At 36.5% G+C, this 17,905-nt stretch overlaps 1 protein-coding gene across 2 annotated transcripts in view; it reads right to left on the bottom strand.

Moving 5' to 3' along the window:
* Window positions 1–17,244, bottom strand: part of LOC115232621 (putative aminopeptidase W07G4.4) — a 42,452-nt gene extending 25,208 nt beyond the window's left edge. The window contains exons 1-5 of one of the 2 annotated variants that reach the window (XM_036513514.1): window positions 16,948–17,244; window positions 6,834–6,975; window positions 5,642–5,701; window positions 5,444–5,526; window positions 1,379–1,487 (exon numbers count right to left, since the gene is read on the bottom strand). In XM_036513514.1, the coding sequence (XP_036369407.1) occupies window positions 1,379–1,487; window positions 5,444–5,526; window positions 5,642–5,701; window positions 6,834–6,975; window positions 16,948–16,961 (408 nt within the window). In that variant the 5' untranslated portion in view covers window positions 16,962–17,244. The remainder of the gene's footprint in view (window positions 1–1,378; window positions 1,488–5,443; window positions 5,527–5,641; window positions 5,702–6,833; window positions 6,976–16,947) is intronic. The other variant, XM_029802615.2, reaches the window with a different exon arrangement.
* Between the last annotated feature and the right edge of the window lie 661 nt (window positions 17,245–17,905).

Here is a 17,905-nt window from a genome sequence, read left to right as displayed (position 1 = left end):
GCCAGCGTCGCCCCGACTGGCCTCGTGCCGGTGGCACGTAAAAAGCACCATCCGTTCGTGGCTGTTGCCAGCCTCGCCTGGCCCCCATGCCGGTGGCACGTAAAAAGCACCATCCGATCGTGGCCGTTTGCCAGCCTCGTCTGGCACCTGTGCCGGCGGCACATAAAAAGCGGCCACTACACTCACGGAGTGGTTGGCATTAGGAAGGGCATCCAGCTGTAGAAACATTGCCAGATCAGACTGGGCCTGGTGCAGCCTTCTGGCTTCCCAGACCCCAGTTGAACCGTCCAACCCATGCTAGCATGGAAAGCGGACGCTAAACGATGATGATATATATATATATATATATATATATATATATATATATACGACAGGCTTCTTTCAGTTTCCTTCTACCAGATCCACTCACAAGGCCTTGGTCAGCCTAAGGCTATAGTAAAAGACACTTGCCCAAGGTGCATGTACAGCAATTTTGAAGATTTTATTTGAATGCTTTTCAAGATTCGGAAAGATGTAGTGACTATGCTTAGGTGTTGTTGAAGGAGACTAGATTGTTATATTCTCATTGAAGGAAATTATCAAGATTTCTACTTTGCTAAACTGAGTACTTCTTCACGGTGTATATATCTTCTCTTTAACTGTTGCTTGTTACCAATATTTCACTCTTTATGCAGATATCCAACATACTTTAGTTTTCTTTTTCAAAAGGAGTAAAGCACAGAATGTGGAGGCGCAATGGCCCAGTGGTTAGGGCAGCAGACTCGCGGTCATAGGATCGCGGTTTCGATTCCCAGACCGGGCGTTGTGAGTGTTTATTGAGTGAAAACACCTAAAGCTCCACGAGGCTCCAGCAGGGGATGGTGGTGATCCCTGCTGTACTCTTTCACCACAACTTTCTCTCACTCTTTCTTCCTGTTTCTGTTGTACCTGTATTTCAAAAGGCCGGCCTTGTCACTCTCTGTGTCATGCTGAATATCCCCGAGAACTACGTTAAGGGTACACGTGTCTGTGGAGTGCTCAGCCACTTACACGTTAATTTCACGAGCAGGCTGTTCCATTGGTCGGATCAACCGGAACACTCATCGTCGTAACCGACGGAGTGCTTCTATCCAAAGCACAGAATCTCTTCCAGCCGTTTTTATCCTAACGATCAAATTTTACTACTTTCACTACCTCGCACCAATAATATCACATAACTTTTTTACTGATATCTTTTGATTACCATACATACAAACAATAATATTGCATAACCATGTTGGCATACAGGCAATAATATCACATAACCAAAAGATTCTAGGATTTTTGATCTTCGTCATTAATTTTTGATAACCAGCTTAACAGTATTTTCAAAGAAACAATACAAAGGCAATCTACTTACAACATACAATCCTTGGAGTGCTCCCAGTATGGTAACTCTGTGAGATTGTTCAAAGCTACCCTTTACAACAGGAACCAATAACGGCTTTTTACACTTCAGTGCTGTAGACCTTGAAAGAAAGTTTTTAAAAATTCATTAAATAATCATAGAATATATATTTTAAATTTGATAAGCACTGTATATATTCATTATAATACTTTGTCGTTTATGCACTGAGTTCAAATCCTGCCATGGTCACTTTGCCTTTCATCCTTTTTAAGAAAAGAAAGTATCAATCCAGAGTGGTGGACTGGTATCTGTAAAGGCCAACAAAGGTGGGAGACAATCCGTAGCCTAACTTATTAATACTACCTGGCACATTGGGTACCTTTAACAGTGTCTGGTCAGTAGCAAGTATTCAGGTCAGACTTCTACTTTGAATAGATCATCCTCCTATCTTTCCACCAGTAAAAAAAAGACTCTAGAAATGGTTATGAGCACTGCCTTCCCACCTGATTTAAAAGCTAAATTTAAAGAAGCTGACCTCTGATCAAATGTATCTTAGCTGTGACCACCCAACGTTTTGCATATCTAGGATTACAATGTCCAGTGACACTTTCTTTAGATGGAAGGGAGTAATTTGAAGGAATTTGGCTGCTATTTCTAACATAATAAATGACCCTTATTAGCTCATCTAATATTATGATGATCACAGAGGAGTGGGAATGTGGGTGTAAGGATAAAAGAGGATGCAACTGGAAGACTCTTGGGGATGAATAAGGTACAAGCATATACTAGTCTCAAATCAACTTCAATTACAAATACTTATGATCAAGTTTTCCGTACATAATCATCCCGTCTATTCGTATATCAAATACAATATTAATACACAAAATCAATTTCTAAAACGCATTACGATCATAATAATTAGAGGAGTTAATAAGGAAGCCTCTATGTAGTCACTTGATCTGTTAGAAATAACAGCTAAATTCCTTCAAATTACTCCCTACAATCCAAAGAAAGGGTCACAGGACATTGTAACCTTAGATATATAAAACATTGGATGGTCACAGCTAAAATAAAAGTAAATTTTGGCTACTATTTCTATATGTAGAGTGACCATAGGGTTCACTTCCTAGCTTGCAGGATGCCAGACTATTTAATGTAAAAATATATTACTGCTCGTTTGACAATATAGTATTGAGGTTGGATCATTTCAAAGGAAAAGAGCATGTGAAATCACTCCAGATCTATATTTTCCTTCAGATCTCTATATGAAGGTGTACCTGAAGCTTTCCAATAGATACATGTAATTCAAAACACAACAACTGTAATATACATATAAAGGAGCCCTTTCAGTCATGAATGACCATGAAATTGCACCTAGAAAATTCCCCGCCAAGGCACAAGTCCAGGCAAGGTTGTTTATGGAAGACCAGCAATCACCCATACGTACCAGCCTCCCCTCTCCGTGCTTCTGGCATTATCCCAAGGGAGAGGCAAAAGCCAATACAGCTTGGCATCAGTGACGTCGCAACTTATTTCTACAGCGGATTGAAATGGATTGATGTGAAATAAGGTGTCCAGCTCAAAAACACAACACACAGCTCGGTCCGGAAATCAAACTCACTACCTCATGATTGTGAGCACGACACTAACCCCTGAGCTACATAACTTAATAAATAAATGATGGTAATGTACCCCAATATAGCTACAGCTGGTTAACAGGCTGTAACAAGCAAAAGAATAACTTCAAAAGATTAAATAATGGCACAACAGGCTGTGATAACAGTTAAAAGATAAAATAGTTTAGAGGATAAATAACTGTTAGACGTCATCTGCATTGAAAAACAAAAGTTAAGTTAGTGCTAAAGTTTAACCATTTAGCATTTAAACTGGCCATATCCAGCCTAAATAGTCTACATGATTTATGTTCAAACTGACCAGATGTGGCATCTCACATCTACCCCACAATGTCATTCCAAAAATATGCAACCACATTATTGGAATTTATAAGCTACAAGATAATGCACGTTTAATTTTTTTTTTAATTTGAATGAATAAGCATTGAATTAGATGGAGTAATCTGAATGCTAAAGGGTTAAGACAAAGAACATTTAAAAAATAGAAATCCAACAAGGAATGTTTCATTCAGTGAAAATCAATTAGTCATGGATTCATTGATTTCAGCAGGTACGGGAGACAACTCTCGTCATCTTAATATGACCTTGTCAGGAAAGGTAGATTGATTCACAAGGTCAGGACATCGGGAAAAAAATACCTGGTAATATTTGTTCAAGCACTGGAATTGATTTGATTAGTTAATCCCTTCCCCAAAAATTTTTGGCCTTGTGCCTAAATTAGAAATTAAAAGTGGCAAGCAGGAAAAATCATTAGGTTGTCAGGAAAAACATCTTGCAGTAAAGATATATTTGAAGTTCAAATCTACCAAGATCAACTTTGCCTGTTATCCATCCAGAATCGAAGTAGGAGCACAAGAAGCCATATAACTGACTAATCCCCTCCCTTCAAAATTGCTGGTCTTGTTCTTAATATAAAAATTAAATTATAACCTCATCAGTGAAGCATTGTTTTCACTATGCTAATAGCTAAAGTAGTACTGAGAGAATCCAAATAATGGAAGTCGATTGACACAAAACTAGAATTGTTTAGAAAACAAATTGTTCAGAAGACATACATCATCTCGAAAGAGTCCAGAAGCTGGCTACCCGCATGGTTCTTGGTCTCAAACATTTGTCTTATGAAGAAAGGCTGAAGACGCTCGACCTTTGTTCTCTAGAAAAACGACGACACCGTGATGATTTCATTCTTGCTCACAACATCATAAGCGGAAAGTGTAACCTCTCGGAAGAGCTGTTCTTCACTCCTGCTCCAGAGCGTCAGCTGCAGGGTCACTCCGAAAAGCTCTATCTGCGACGATTTCATCTCAATCGAAGGACAGGGGCTTTCTCCATCCGGGTTGCGGATCCGTGGAAGAAGCTGCCGGACAAGATAGTGAAGATGCCGACACCGCTCGGTTCAAAGTCTCCCTTGACCAGAAATGGTCTGAACTCTTTGCATGAACACCACCCTGTACATAACTCCATGTCCCCCTACATGGCCTTGCTTTTTGCTTTTTGAGCCAAAAAATTAACTTAACTTAACTTAACAAATTACTTTGTGTCATTTCTTACATTGACGCAACACTACAACTGCATACAAGGGATGCTGAAAAGTTCTTGGCTTTGGGTAAAAAAAATACAAGAGGATTGGTTAATTATTTTATTCAATATATTCCCCTCTCAGATTAACACACTTACTGCAGCAGTCCTTCAGTTTTTCTAAGCCCTGTAAAAGAACTCGGAAGGTTGGGCCTCCAACCAGGCTTTTCACAATAGCCTTCAAACCAGGAACTTTTCAACAACGCTCATAGGAGGAGTACAGTCAATGTGAAGTCATATGGCCAAGTGGTTAGAGTGTTGCACTCACAATCACAAGATTATGGTTTCAATTCCAGGACTGGATAAAGAACTGTGTTCTTGAGTAAAACACGTAATTTCAAATTATTCTGGTCCATTCAGCTTTAAACAAGTAACCCTGCAAAGAACCAGCAGTCCATTGAGAGAAAATATTGTGATCTTGGTCAACTACACTCTTGGAGTGGTTGGCGTTAAGAAGGGCATCCAGCTGTAGAAACTCTGCCAGATCAAGATTGGAGCCTGGTGCAGCCATCTGGTTCGCCAGCCCTCAATCAAAATCGTCCAACCTATGCTAGCATGGAAAGCGGACATTAAACGATGATGATGATGGTCACTTGCACAACATGGAAACCAGATGACTGGGCCATATGAGTCTCAACACTAAAATGTCCTAGAGTTGATGGTGATAATATATAGTCAATTAGATCAATACAATTATTTGATTAGTCTTTATTTTATTAAGTCTGGAAGGCTTGATCACAAAACTGACCCTGGTATGATTTGAACTTGCAACATAAAGGGGCATGACTAAATACTGCAAAGCATTATATGGGATACTACCAATTCTGCTTTTCCCCTGCCCTACAAAATAATAAAAAAATTTTACTTTTTGATGCCTTTTTCTGCTGCGTCACTCCATCTCCTCACATCATCATAATCTCTATTAATGGGACCAGTTGGACTCCAGATCTAAACAAGTAAACATTTTAGAAAATATTACAGGTAAATAGACATCAGAATAATCAAACCAATTACAAAACTACAATTAGCAGTAATTATAACAGCAAGAAAAATGACAACTTACCAAACGTTTTGATGGTAAGGCACTGCAATGAAGAACTGTCAATTCTTTCAGGTCTCCAACCTGCAAAAATACAAAAATTAACATTTTATTCTTTTATTTGTTTCAGTCATTTGACTGCGGCCATGCTGGAGCACTGCCTTTAGTCGAGCAAATCGACCCCCAGGACTTGTTCTTTGTAAGACTAATACTTATTCTATTGGTCTCTTTTGCCGAACCACTAAGTTACAGGGACGTAAACACACCAGCATCAGTTGTCAAGCGATGTTGTGGGGACAAATACAGACACACACACTGACCGCATGTGTACTGTTGGCGATTTTTTTTCCTCCGTCTTCCCTTCTTTGGATCTTTCCTTTTCCTATGTTTCTGACGAAGAGCTCCGCTCGAAACGTTAAACCCTCCTTCTTTTCTTAGCGTCCAATAATACTATACTTGTTCCACGTCCTCGCGTTGTTGTGTTTTCATGTTTGGATTAACTATATATATATATACATACATACATATATATGACGGGCTTCTTTCAGTTTCCTTCTACCAAACTCACAAGGCTTTGATCGGCTATAGCAGAAGACACTTGCCCAAGGTGCCATGCAGTGGGACTGAACCCAGAACCATGTGGTTGGGAAGCAAGCTACTTACCACACAGCCACTCCTGCGCCTCATTAAAAATATAATTCTTCAAACAAAAATTAAAGAAAAAAAACCATGTCGAGTTGCTTGGTCACAACAACGGCTGAACATGTCAAAGATTAGCATTTCGTTCAGTGTGTCGCAATCTTTACATTTACAGTGTCTTGATTTGCTATGAACGAATGCTCTTCAATTCGAATCTATCACAAACTATAACATTATGGGCCAGATATTTCTTTTAGCATGGAACCAGGACTAACAGTGTAATTTCTCAGATTTGGAACCTTCTCTAACCTACACCAATTTAAATGAAATCAGGACTATATCAAAGTAACATAGCACACCTATATTAACACACATATATATATTTCACCCCCTCTTTATGTGTGTGCATGCACACGTGCATATATAAACAGAAAAGTGGATACTTTTTGGTATTTTTCTCCATTACACTTCTTTCATTTGCTAATAGGAATTACAAAGATTTACATGTTTATATGGATATATAAGAAACAGCCAAAATTATTTTGAGTTAAAAGAAATTTGAAAGATTATAACTTACTTGGCTGTATTCGGTCAAGGTCTCTTTCAAACTCGAAAAACCAGGATTGCCGTCAAGATTTTTTATGCAGTTTGTCACAAGTACAACACAATCAAATCTTGAATCAGCCACATCACTTGTGGCCAAGAGTTCAGGAGTTAATCTGAAAAGTAAAAAAAATGCAAACAGATTTTTAAATTTTCATATTAAAAGTGAGAAAATAAAATAGAGGTCAATAGGGCAATAGCTGATATTGAAACAATCTAAGACATTACATTCCTAAGGGAATGGTTGTGAATAGCACCAGCATAAACTAGGTTACAGAGACAATATTTAGGTTATCTTTATAAAAGATATCTAAAACAGATGAACTTTGCAAAGATCCTCTTTATCCAAATAGTATGACTAGAGTACTATGTACAAACAGGACTCAATTATACAGCACTCTCTCTCTCTCTCTACTTTAACAAATGAGATCTTTTCAGCCCAAAGATCAGACATGATTATATGACTTTGGGACAGATTCTAATACAAAGCACTTGGGCAAGTATTTTTTATAAAAGCCTTGGATGAATCAAGGTGGAATTTAGTAAACTAACTAGAAGGAAAAAATAAATGAAACACAATCAGCAGGACTATTCCAAGTTTTTGGTGGCAGACTTAAAACCTCATCCAGTTTTTTATCACCACCTTTCCCTCATGTCCTTAGGAAAGTCCCATCAGTTAGAAGCGTTCAGACAAAGTCTCCAATCTGAGGATAACTTCACTCAACCATCTTAGAAACCACAGGAAAAGGTCATGAACACTGCAATTCTTCTGAATACACCATTTAAAACTTACTATTTACAGTTAGGTTGACTGGGCCATTTGGAAGTTAATTGCTTTCTCTGACAACTCAGTTCTGGCAGTAACAAAATGCAACTATTGCACCTCTTAGAGCTGGTTTTAAAATAAAAATTGGCACCTGGTCCTTCTTTTGATTAGTCATATACCCAATGAAAACAACAGGCTCTGCTCTTTTTTTTCTTTCTTTTTTTTTGTCTTTTTTTTAATATTTCAAAATCACTTTAGCAGTTGAAATATTACATTTCTAAATCTCTAAGAGAGATTTATACAGTAGCAGCACGATAAAGTGATGGTATGTTGCCAACTTAATGTGGCAATCCCATGAAAAGGAAGAATGTTACTGATATTTAGCCCTAGGAAACATCGTTTCCATTTGGTCATGACACATTTTCTGTGTCCTTATGTTTTCAAAGGGAAGATAAGCACCTCCACCCAGCAAGACCAGAAACCAGTTTCAGAGTCATTGCTCATCATCAGTCTGGAGTAGCATGGCTTGCTAGCTGTCGATGCTTATTCACCTATGTAAACATATAGATTTCAAGTGAAATACATTCACTGATTTCAAAAATAGAGGTATTACACATTCTTTGCATTATTTACATTTGACAGATATTTGTTCTCATCTTGTTAGTTGCTAACACAACGTTTCAACTGGTATACCCTCTAGCCTTCATCAGGTGTCATGGGGAAATTTCAAACCTGGGTTCTCATTCCTAAGGTATTTTTTAATATTATTATTGTTGTTATTATTATTATAATTCAGGTCACTGCCTGGAATCGAACTCTTAACCTGCACTCTTAACCACTATGCCATAAGCCCACGGGCATATGGCGCAGTGGTTAAGAACACGGGCTACTAACTCCAAGATTCCGAGTTTGATTCTAGGCAGTGACCTGAATAATAATAATATCGAAAAATACCTTAGGAATGAGAACCAAGGTTTGAAATTTCCCCAAGACACCTAATGATGGCTGGAGGGTATACCAGCCAAAACGTGTTAACAACTAACAAGATGAGGACAAATATCCATCAAAAGTAAATAGTGCAAATAATGTACATAATTCCTCGTCCCTTAAATATAGAACAGAAATATCTATCTACCAAGAAAGTCAGTCAGTCTCTCTCACATATCTATTTACATATATGTATATATATATATATATATATATATATATATATGTCGCCATGATAGATCATTAGCCACTACACACATTTTTTTCTCTCCTTGTTTTTTCTGTGTCCCTTTCTGTAGAAGAGCATAGGCTCGAAACGTAAAAGACTTTCAATTCCCGAGCGTTATTCTAATACATCTGTTTGTTTTGTACACCACCTATCTTCGTCTTTTGTTTCTTTTTCGTAAACGCTCCCTATATATATATATATATATATATATATATATATACACACACACATATATATACATATACACACACACATGAGCAAAACATCCACCGTCCAACGGACGGTGCTAAGTTGTCAAACATTTAAACCAAATTTTCTCAAAACAACTTGTCCGACCATCCCATGGGCCTCCCCTTTGAGAAACACTGATTTAACCTAAATTTGAGACACCAGCAAAATCAGAAATAAAGATAGACTTTTTTCTATTCCAAAGAAAAACGATTTTATTCACACAAATATGCAACCGAAGAGTTTAAAGTACCAGTAATGATAAGGCTGTTGACTGGAAGAACACAAACATGGTTTGAACAGTAAGCTTGGCAGGAAAGAAACGTGCCTTTAAGCAGTACAAAAACAACAAAAAATGGAAGGTGCAGTTATGTACAGGTTGACGGAAGAAAAGCAGGACAAGAATGGCTTTATCGATAGCATCCTCATCTGGAATTGGTTTTTGTAATTTTTTCAAGACTTATATACGCCCTGATACTGTCGGTATCTACATATCAAATTTGAGCGCAATCGGATGTAGGATGCCCGAGATCCGAGAAGACACACACACACACACACACACACAGAATGGATTTTATATAAAAAGATTATATGCATACAACTAATTCAATGAACAAACAAATCAAAAAACAAAAGAAAGAGAAAAAAAACGAACATATGAGGACATGCAGAAGAATTATTAGTTTGATGTACGTTGAAAGGAGAGTTTTTAACATTTTGAGCATGGCTCTTCATCAGAAAGGAGAAAGTCCAGAGAAGAAGGAAAAAGGAAATTCACCAACTGTCTACATGTGGTTACATTTCTGAAGTATATCTATCTCAAATCTGTTTTGATATCCTGTCTGGTTTGCATGCTGGCATGAGTTTAAAAAGGTTTTATATCCAACAGTAGTTTAAATGCAACTAGTCTGGGAAGGCCTTACAAACGTTGTGATTAATTATTTAACAAAAACCAAATGTAAATATTTGTTGTATTTCGGAATGGTCATTTTACCAGTTTAGCCAATAAAAACACACGTACTATATATTTGGTGTTACTTTGCTTCAGTGTTATTTATTTTTTACATTAATCTTAATCTTATTTCAGCCAGAGTTCTTTCGTCACACTCCTGTGACCGCATCAGTGGTCCTTTACTTTCTTCTTTGTGTCTCTCCTTACTAACCGTCAGCCATTTTATATTTCTATTGTATGTGTCTTCATTTGTGCATGCTTATATCTCTATGTGCATCTATGTTTAGTTAGTGGGTGTGTCACAGGAGTGTGATGAAAGAACTCTGGCCGAAATAAGATTAAGATTAATGTAAAAAATAAATAACACTGAAGCAAAGTAACACCAAATATACAGTACGTGTGTTTTTATTGGCTAAACTGGCAAAATGACCATTCCGAAATACAACAATATCTGTTTCAACACAGGATTTCACATAAAAAATCTTGCACAACAAATATATGAGCGTAACAAATGTAAGTAGTTGTAACCCCAAGTTAGTGGAACATCATTGAGACAAGTGGAGGAGTTTAAGCATCTTGGAATTGTAATCACAACAGGTAGAAGGTAGGAGTCTGAACTGAATGCTGAGATTGCAGGTACTAGCAGTCATGTGACAACTCCAGTATTCAATCCTCAAAAGGGGAGAGGTTGATGAAAAGAACCCAAACTTGTTATTTCCATTTCAGTTTTCATACCAATCCAGTCATGGTCATGAATGTCAGGTAATGACTGAACAAATATGGTCCAAATACAAGATGAAATGTAGTTCCTCTGAAGGAGCTATACAGTAATGTTTTACTCAACAGGGAGCATAGCTTCAGGGATTAGGTAGCTGGACGATTTTTTTTTTTTTCTACAAAATAGTCCAAAGTTGGTCGCATATATTTCTGCTTATATTTCACTTTGGTTGGTCATCAGTTTATATGGTGATTATTCTTCAAGGTTAAATTCGGGATCCATGTCGGTTAGTCACTAATTTTTGTTTATTTGTGGGGTCACCAATTTATGTAATACATAGAATTAATATGTTGAATGTAGTTGAATGAAGTAATCTATGCAAGAAAGTTCAGAAATAGCAATGACGTGAATGGCTTTAAGTCTTATCGACTAAGAAGCAAAGAGCAGGGTAAGCAAGCTATTTTTATTAATGGAATGCTAGACATTCTAGAAACATCCAAGAGAAACACTAAGCTTCTTGAATAATTAAGAATCATGTCTCATGACACAGATGCTTAGTTTAACTTAGTAAAGGGAGGTTACTCTATAATCCTTCTTGCAAGGGAGATTATTCAACAGAAAAAGAGTTGTTAGTTACTTGCTAGCTACTGATTTCTAATGTTCATCCTCCCACTGTTCATTGCATTTGTGGTGTCAGCAACTGGCTGTCATCTCTGTTGGCCAACTCCTAGTGTCTGTCAATGCTCTCTGTCTAGTAGTGATGGTGTGTCAAATTTTATACCGACTGATAGGCTCAAGAGAGATCGTTGCTGGAGCTTATTCAACACAAAGTCAGAACCGGTTTGACTTTGTTGATCACATGGGCAATATTCTAGTGAACTGCAACATCGGGCAATTACTGAATATTCCTACTATACATACTTAGGGGAGAGAGAAAGAACACCCAAGCTATCAGTTGAGAAAGTTACCCGATGAAAGTTGATAATTAGAAGTAAATAAAAATTCCATAATAACAAGAAAATTAGATTATATTTATCACTTCAAAAAACTACGCTGATATGAATCACCCCAGAAGTTCATGGAGAGCAACATTTCTTGTCTAAATGTAAGACACTAACATGGACTTCTACATCTTCAATCTGTAATTTCAGTGGTCTGAATCCTAACCCAGATCAGGATCATTTCACTGCATACCAGAGATATTGTGGTAGACTGCACGCTGAATTAGCATCAAAATTTGTTATGACGGTGTGATGCCGAGTAAATCATGAATTTATGATTAGTAAAACATTATGAGACAATGAACTTCTGAATATATAAAAAAAAATAGAATAAAAAATATGAAAAACAGAACAGCTTCGGCAAATAAGTGGAGACTATTTGAAAATTTGGAAAGATCTTTATTGTTCTTTGACTGAAAAAAAATTAAATCAAATGGTAAAGATTAACTCATATGCCACGTCCGCTCTATAGTATTTTTTTTTTTACATTTTCATTTGGGCAATGTCTCAGAGACAATATATGTAAAGTGATGGTATTTGTTCACCAAATACATGAAGTGATAGTATTTTTCCTTATTTCTTTAATTACACTTCACTTTTAGCTGAACTGCTTATGTTAATGAATTTGTGTGTGTATATATATACATATATATATATACTCTTAATAACTGGTACGACTCTTTGTTTGTCTCTCTCTCTCTCTCACTTTTACTTGATCTGTCCCCTTCTCTCTCTACTCATCCTCTTTTTCTCTTCTCTTTCCTCTGATTCTTTGGTCTAATCTTCCACTACCCTCCTATTTCTTTGTCTCGCTCTGCACTCACAGGTCGCTCTTCGACACCCATCCCTTCTCCTCTCTGATTCCTTCTTTCTCTCTCTTCCGTTGCTTCTCTTTTCTTTTCTCTCTTCTCTGTCACGTGACTGCTGGCCGAAATCTGCCTTTCAGCTTCTGACCAGCGTCGTGTTAACATCGTTGTTTTTCGTCCGCCGCTATAGGCATCGCCGATAAGGCTCCTTTCCTTGCGCCAGAGAAAAAGTTTGTTTGCTTGTTATCAGTCGTAAGACACTTGTTTTCACCGTTAATGCTTCTGTATTTCATGTTTCTGTATTCCATTGTTTTTTTTTATATTCGTCCCTTTTGCTGTCCTGGTGTCCGTATGCATTCGATCCTTCTTCCAGGAAATCTACGCTCCCAGCTTAGTTTTTCTAATGCTCGTTGCTTGGTTTTTCTTGGAGGGCTGGCCGTGATCTAGTAATCTCAAGATTAATCAGCCGAAATTACTACGATGATCCGGTTCTTGACTGAAGACTGAGGGTTTCGAATGTCTTGTCCGTGTTTATTGTATCGTCTTCTAAGAGTTATACGTTCTTGTCCATGTTGTATTTTTCTACATACCTTAATATATATATATATATATATATATAATTAATTGGTAGCCATGATAAACTCTGAGTTTCGGATGCTGAGGTGGAAATCCACACTGCCATCTCTTCAGTTATCCGGGCATCAGAATAATACCAACAGCTTCAATGCTAAAGTGTTGCTCACATACAAAAAGAAAAATGCATATACAATCACTAGTGCAATTTCCCAAAACAATCTGAAAAAAAAAAAAAGTGCTCACACCCCTTCTACTGTATTTTTCCAATGGCCTGATAACTGAAGAGATGGCGGCATGGATTACCACCTCGGCATCCAAAACTCGGAGTTTTATCTTGGCTATCGATTAATTGTCACATATTACATTTACAGATAAATTCCTCTATTTACATAATATCGAGGTCTCTTTCATTCTTTTGTTGTCTTACCATTTATATATATATTATATATATATATATACATACATACATACATACATACACACACACACACACACACACTAGCTGAATTACCCGGTAAAACTTGCAAAAGCGAGGTTATTTCCAGTTCCCGTTACACTGTTTCATGTCCTGTTCAAATTACAAATAGATTTACAAACACTAGCAAGTAATACAGTTGAATCATAAAATGGATTGATTGTAATCGTAAGGCAATATCAAAGTTGAATTGGTGGATGGTTGGAATGATGAGAGGATTGATGATGTGGGACTATGAAACGATTGATGGTTGATTATAATCAATTTTGAAGCTCTTCCCTGTTGCTGTCACATTGTGAAATTTTAAAATTACGTCAAAATTTTTAAATTTGGTATATTGAAATAATTTTCCATGTTAAATGTGATTTTGTAAATTTACTTGCTCCAGAAAAATTGCAGTAAAATGTTATTGGAGTTTAAAGTTTAATCAATTTTATCTAATCAGTAAACAGGACTTAGAAGGTGACAATTTCTGCATAAGTTGGGAGAACTTCTGAAGTTTTAATAAGTTTTAATGACTTAGGTCATGTGACATGGTTGAATAAACATGTAAATAATTTAAAAAGGAAGAGATTGTCATGGGATTTTTTTTTGCAAGAAATAGCACGAATCAGTCTTGATAGAGAAGCCTATCTGCCAGGGAAGGCATAGTCTGACATGGAATAAAAAAAAAATTTATATAAGACATTCTATCATAAAAATTGTCCAACGACGGGATATTCATCTATGGAAGAAAATGAAAGACATTAACAATAGTTTTATTGTTTCAGTACTCTCTTACTTGTTTCAGTCATTTGATTGCGGCCATGCTGGAGCACCGCCTTTAGTCGAGCAAATCGACCCTGGAACTTATTCTTTGTAAGCCCAGTACTTATTCTATCGGTCTCTTTTGCCAAACCGCTAAGTGACGGGGACGTAAACACACCAGCATCGGTTGTCAAGCAATGCTAGGGGGACAAACACAGACACACAAACACACACATATATATATATATATATATACACATATATACGACAGGCTTCTTTCAGTTTCCGTCTACCAAATCCACCCACAAGGCATTGGTCGGCCCGGGGCTATAGCAGAAGACACTTGCCCAAGATGCCACGCAGTGGGACTGAACCCGGAACCATGTGGTTGATTAGCAAGCTACTTACCACACAGCCACTCCTGGTAAAGTTTTAATAAATTTTAATATGGTGATTTGAAAACAAATATAAAAACACTTTACTTTTCACTTATTAGTTTTACATCTGTTGGACATATTGTAAAAGTTTTGACTGAGCATACAACAGTTAATTCACTAAAGTGTATGTGTTAAGTGATAGGTAAAAATTAAAGATCAAAGTATTAAAATTCGCTGTTCCCTTCAATAAACACATTCTCTCTTTCTCGATCTGTCCCTGTCTTTCATTCTCTCTCTCTCACATTTCCAGTCTCTTCCCCTTCCCTGATATTAGCCACCTTCATTATGCCACCACATTTCCCTCAACCTAACACTCTTTGCACCCTTATTTTATCCTATTATAGCCCAACCCCGTAAGTGGGGGGGGGGGCATTATTCGATTTTTTATTGAAATCCAATTAGCCTATAATTGAACTGGATGTTAGTCTAACATGTATACAAAGTTTTGAGAAGATTGGTTCGCTGGTATAGTTAGCAAGATGGTAACAGACAGAAATTACCATTTATATAAAAGATGTCTGTGTGTGTGTGGACAAGTATATTTGTACACAGACATACACAAAAAAATACATAAACATAAGCGAATCAGCTGAAAAAAAATTAAAGAACTATAAAACGTTTACGGTAATTGCCGAACAAACACTTTCACTTTTCATAAAATTTCTCAGAAAAAGTGCTTTGTATTTCTTCACGCAAGACTCCCGCCCGTCCCCCTCCCCCCCAAAACGCCCTTTTTTAAAACTTTTTTTTTTTTTCGACACAACCCCATTCTTTTCAGCTACGGGGAATACGAATCTGCAAAAACATTGGCAAAAATCGACAATTACCACCCCCACCCCCATTTTTGGCAAAAAAAATCTTAAAGACTGGGATTTGGGGCAAAAAAATTTTTTTTTTAAATAAACAAATTTGGAAGAAAATTGGGAGGGACGAGCAAAGTCTTTCCATTTCTTCGAAGTTGGTCAACAATTAAGAGAGAGAGAGACTATTTTTTAAGGTCATATACAGTTCTGTAATTGGCGAAAGTAAAGAATACGTACACCACTCGTTTTCGGCGTAACAAACTCGAAACACCGGGTGCGCGTATTATTTACCTTCGCCCCTATAATTATTTACTGAATCCTTAACGTTACCCTACATTAAGTTTATCAATCCCGAATTTCGCAGTGTGACCGTTAATCTGTTACGTTTCAATCATTATGGAGTTATATATCCTTTTGAACTCTGAATTGTACAGTAATGCGAGATATTTACTTCAATTCTTTTCTAAAAGGATGGAAGCCTCCTATAAACTTCACAAAGCTTACTCTAAAATTATTATTTACTTCAAAGCTCTTATATGCTTCATTCGTTGTATATGAGGTTGTCAAGCAGAGGGGAAATAATAAAATGTGGAATTTTGGAGGTGAAAAACGAAAATGGTAAATTAGTGTTAGTGACGCATCGAACCTTATATACCATATTCGTTTTTTAGCTTCAAAATTCCATATTTTATTATTTTCTGTTTGTCTTTCGAAAGACAAAAAAAAAAAAAACGATAAGTTTTCAAGTCAGTAAATAACAAGACAATAAAAAAGGAAACAGTTATTCTAATTCAATCTACGCACACGATAAGCATAAGGTATCTCAGTATTGATGTGCCGGTAAGACGTGCGTAGAGCGAATAAATTGCCTTGCAAAATATACCTTTACAGATGACAAACTAACAAAACCTATTTGTATATATTTGCGTTAAATTGTTTCGTACGAGCTATTTAGGTGGGGACGTAATAGAAAGAAAATATGAGTGTATACACAATATTGTTTAAAAAAATTACGGAAACAAACACGTGTGAAATAATTTACATCTTACATTATAAACAACGTAATTCTAAATGATAATTAACGATCCTTAATTTATCGATAGTTATGAGAATATAAATTTACGTTATTTCAACGTGTATTTATGTTAACATGGAAAAAAAATACGGAAGACATAAAGCCGGTAAATTTTTTTATCGTACATTTCTGCCTTGTTGAAACGAACCATCACGATTTTCTATAGAAATATAAAGCATATAATGGGAGAGTATTCATGTATTTACTTTAGCGGCAAAATCTTATTTGTTATAGACTGGTAATTAATTTAGAATCATTAAAGAATAATAAATGAATTCATGATCTCACCTTGTGCTTGCCATTGTTTGACGTTGTTTTTTACTGAAGCGCTGAGACTATTAAGCGAGCTAAGACTGTCTGCTGATTTGCATGTGACAGGATATGTCACAAGATGTGATTTATATATATATATATATATATATATATATATATATAAATCGAAAATAAAAGTTTCCACGAAACCTCGCTTCTATTAAAAACTTGGATTATATTCACTATTTAACTTGAAACGGTGATATACGATAATTTATCTCTATTAGAAAAATAATCTCTCTTATCTAAGTTTTATTTTACAGCTTGTTACTGTTTACATTCTCAGTTCAAATGTCACCGGGGTCGACTTTTGCACTTCATCGTTTCGAAGGTAATAAAATAAGTACCAACGCTGGAATTGATGTAATCAACTAGTCCTCGCCAGTAGAAAAGATTTAGCAATTTTTTTATATTAAGACCCACACAATTTTCACTAAGAAAAAAAAAATAAACTCGGATTTTTTGCGTTGAATCAAGTACCCTGACCTCCTAATATGCTGCAAATCCCTTATTTTGGTTCGGAAGAAGGGGACATCCCCCCCCCCGCCATCTCGAAGTCATTGGAATTTCTTTCTTTTTTTCGTTGAATGAATTCCTGTGACTTCCTAATATGCTACAAAACGGGGTAGGGTGAGGTGAAAGCCTTGGAAATTTCACCCTCACCTCCATTGATCTTTTCAACCGCATGATTTTCACTAAGGAAAAATAAAAATCGCGCCCAAACTAATTTTTGTGTGTGGGGCGGAGTTGGGAGAAAGATGAACGATTTAAAATAAATATATCTTAATTGTTGTGTGAGAAAGTATATATATTCTGATGATAAAATATAGTATCTTTCAAAAACATTCTAAATTTATAGACTATATCTTGCGCGTTTAAGAAAAAAGACATTTTACAGAAATAAATTTTCCAGAGTGCGAATTACATGGTTCGT

This window comes from Octopus sinensis, linkage group LG2 (genome assembly GCF_006345805.1).
Source record: "Octopus sinensis linkage group LG2, ASM634580v1, whole genome shotgun sequence".
Classification (NCBI taxonomy): Eukaryota; Metazoa; Mollusca; class Cephalopoda; order Octopoda; family Octopodidae; genus Octopus; species Octopus sinensis.
This window is presented reverse-complemented; position numbering and strand designations above follow the sequence as displayed.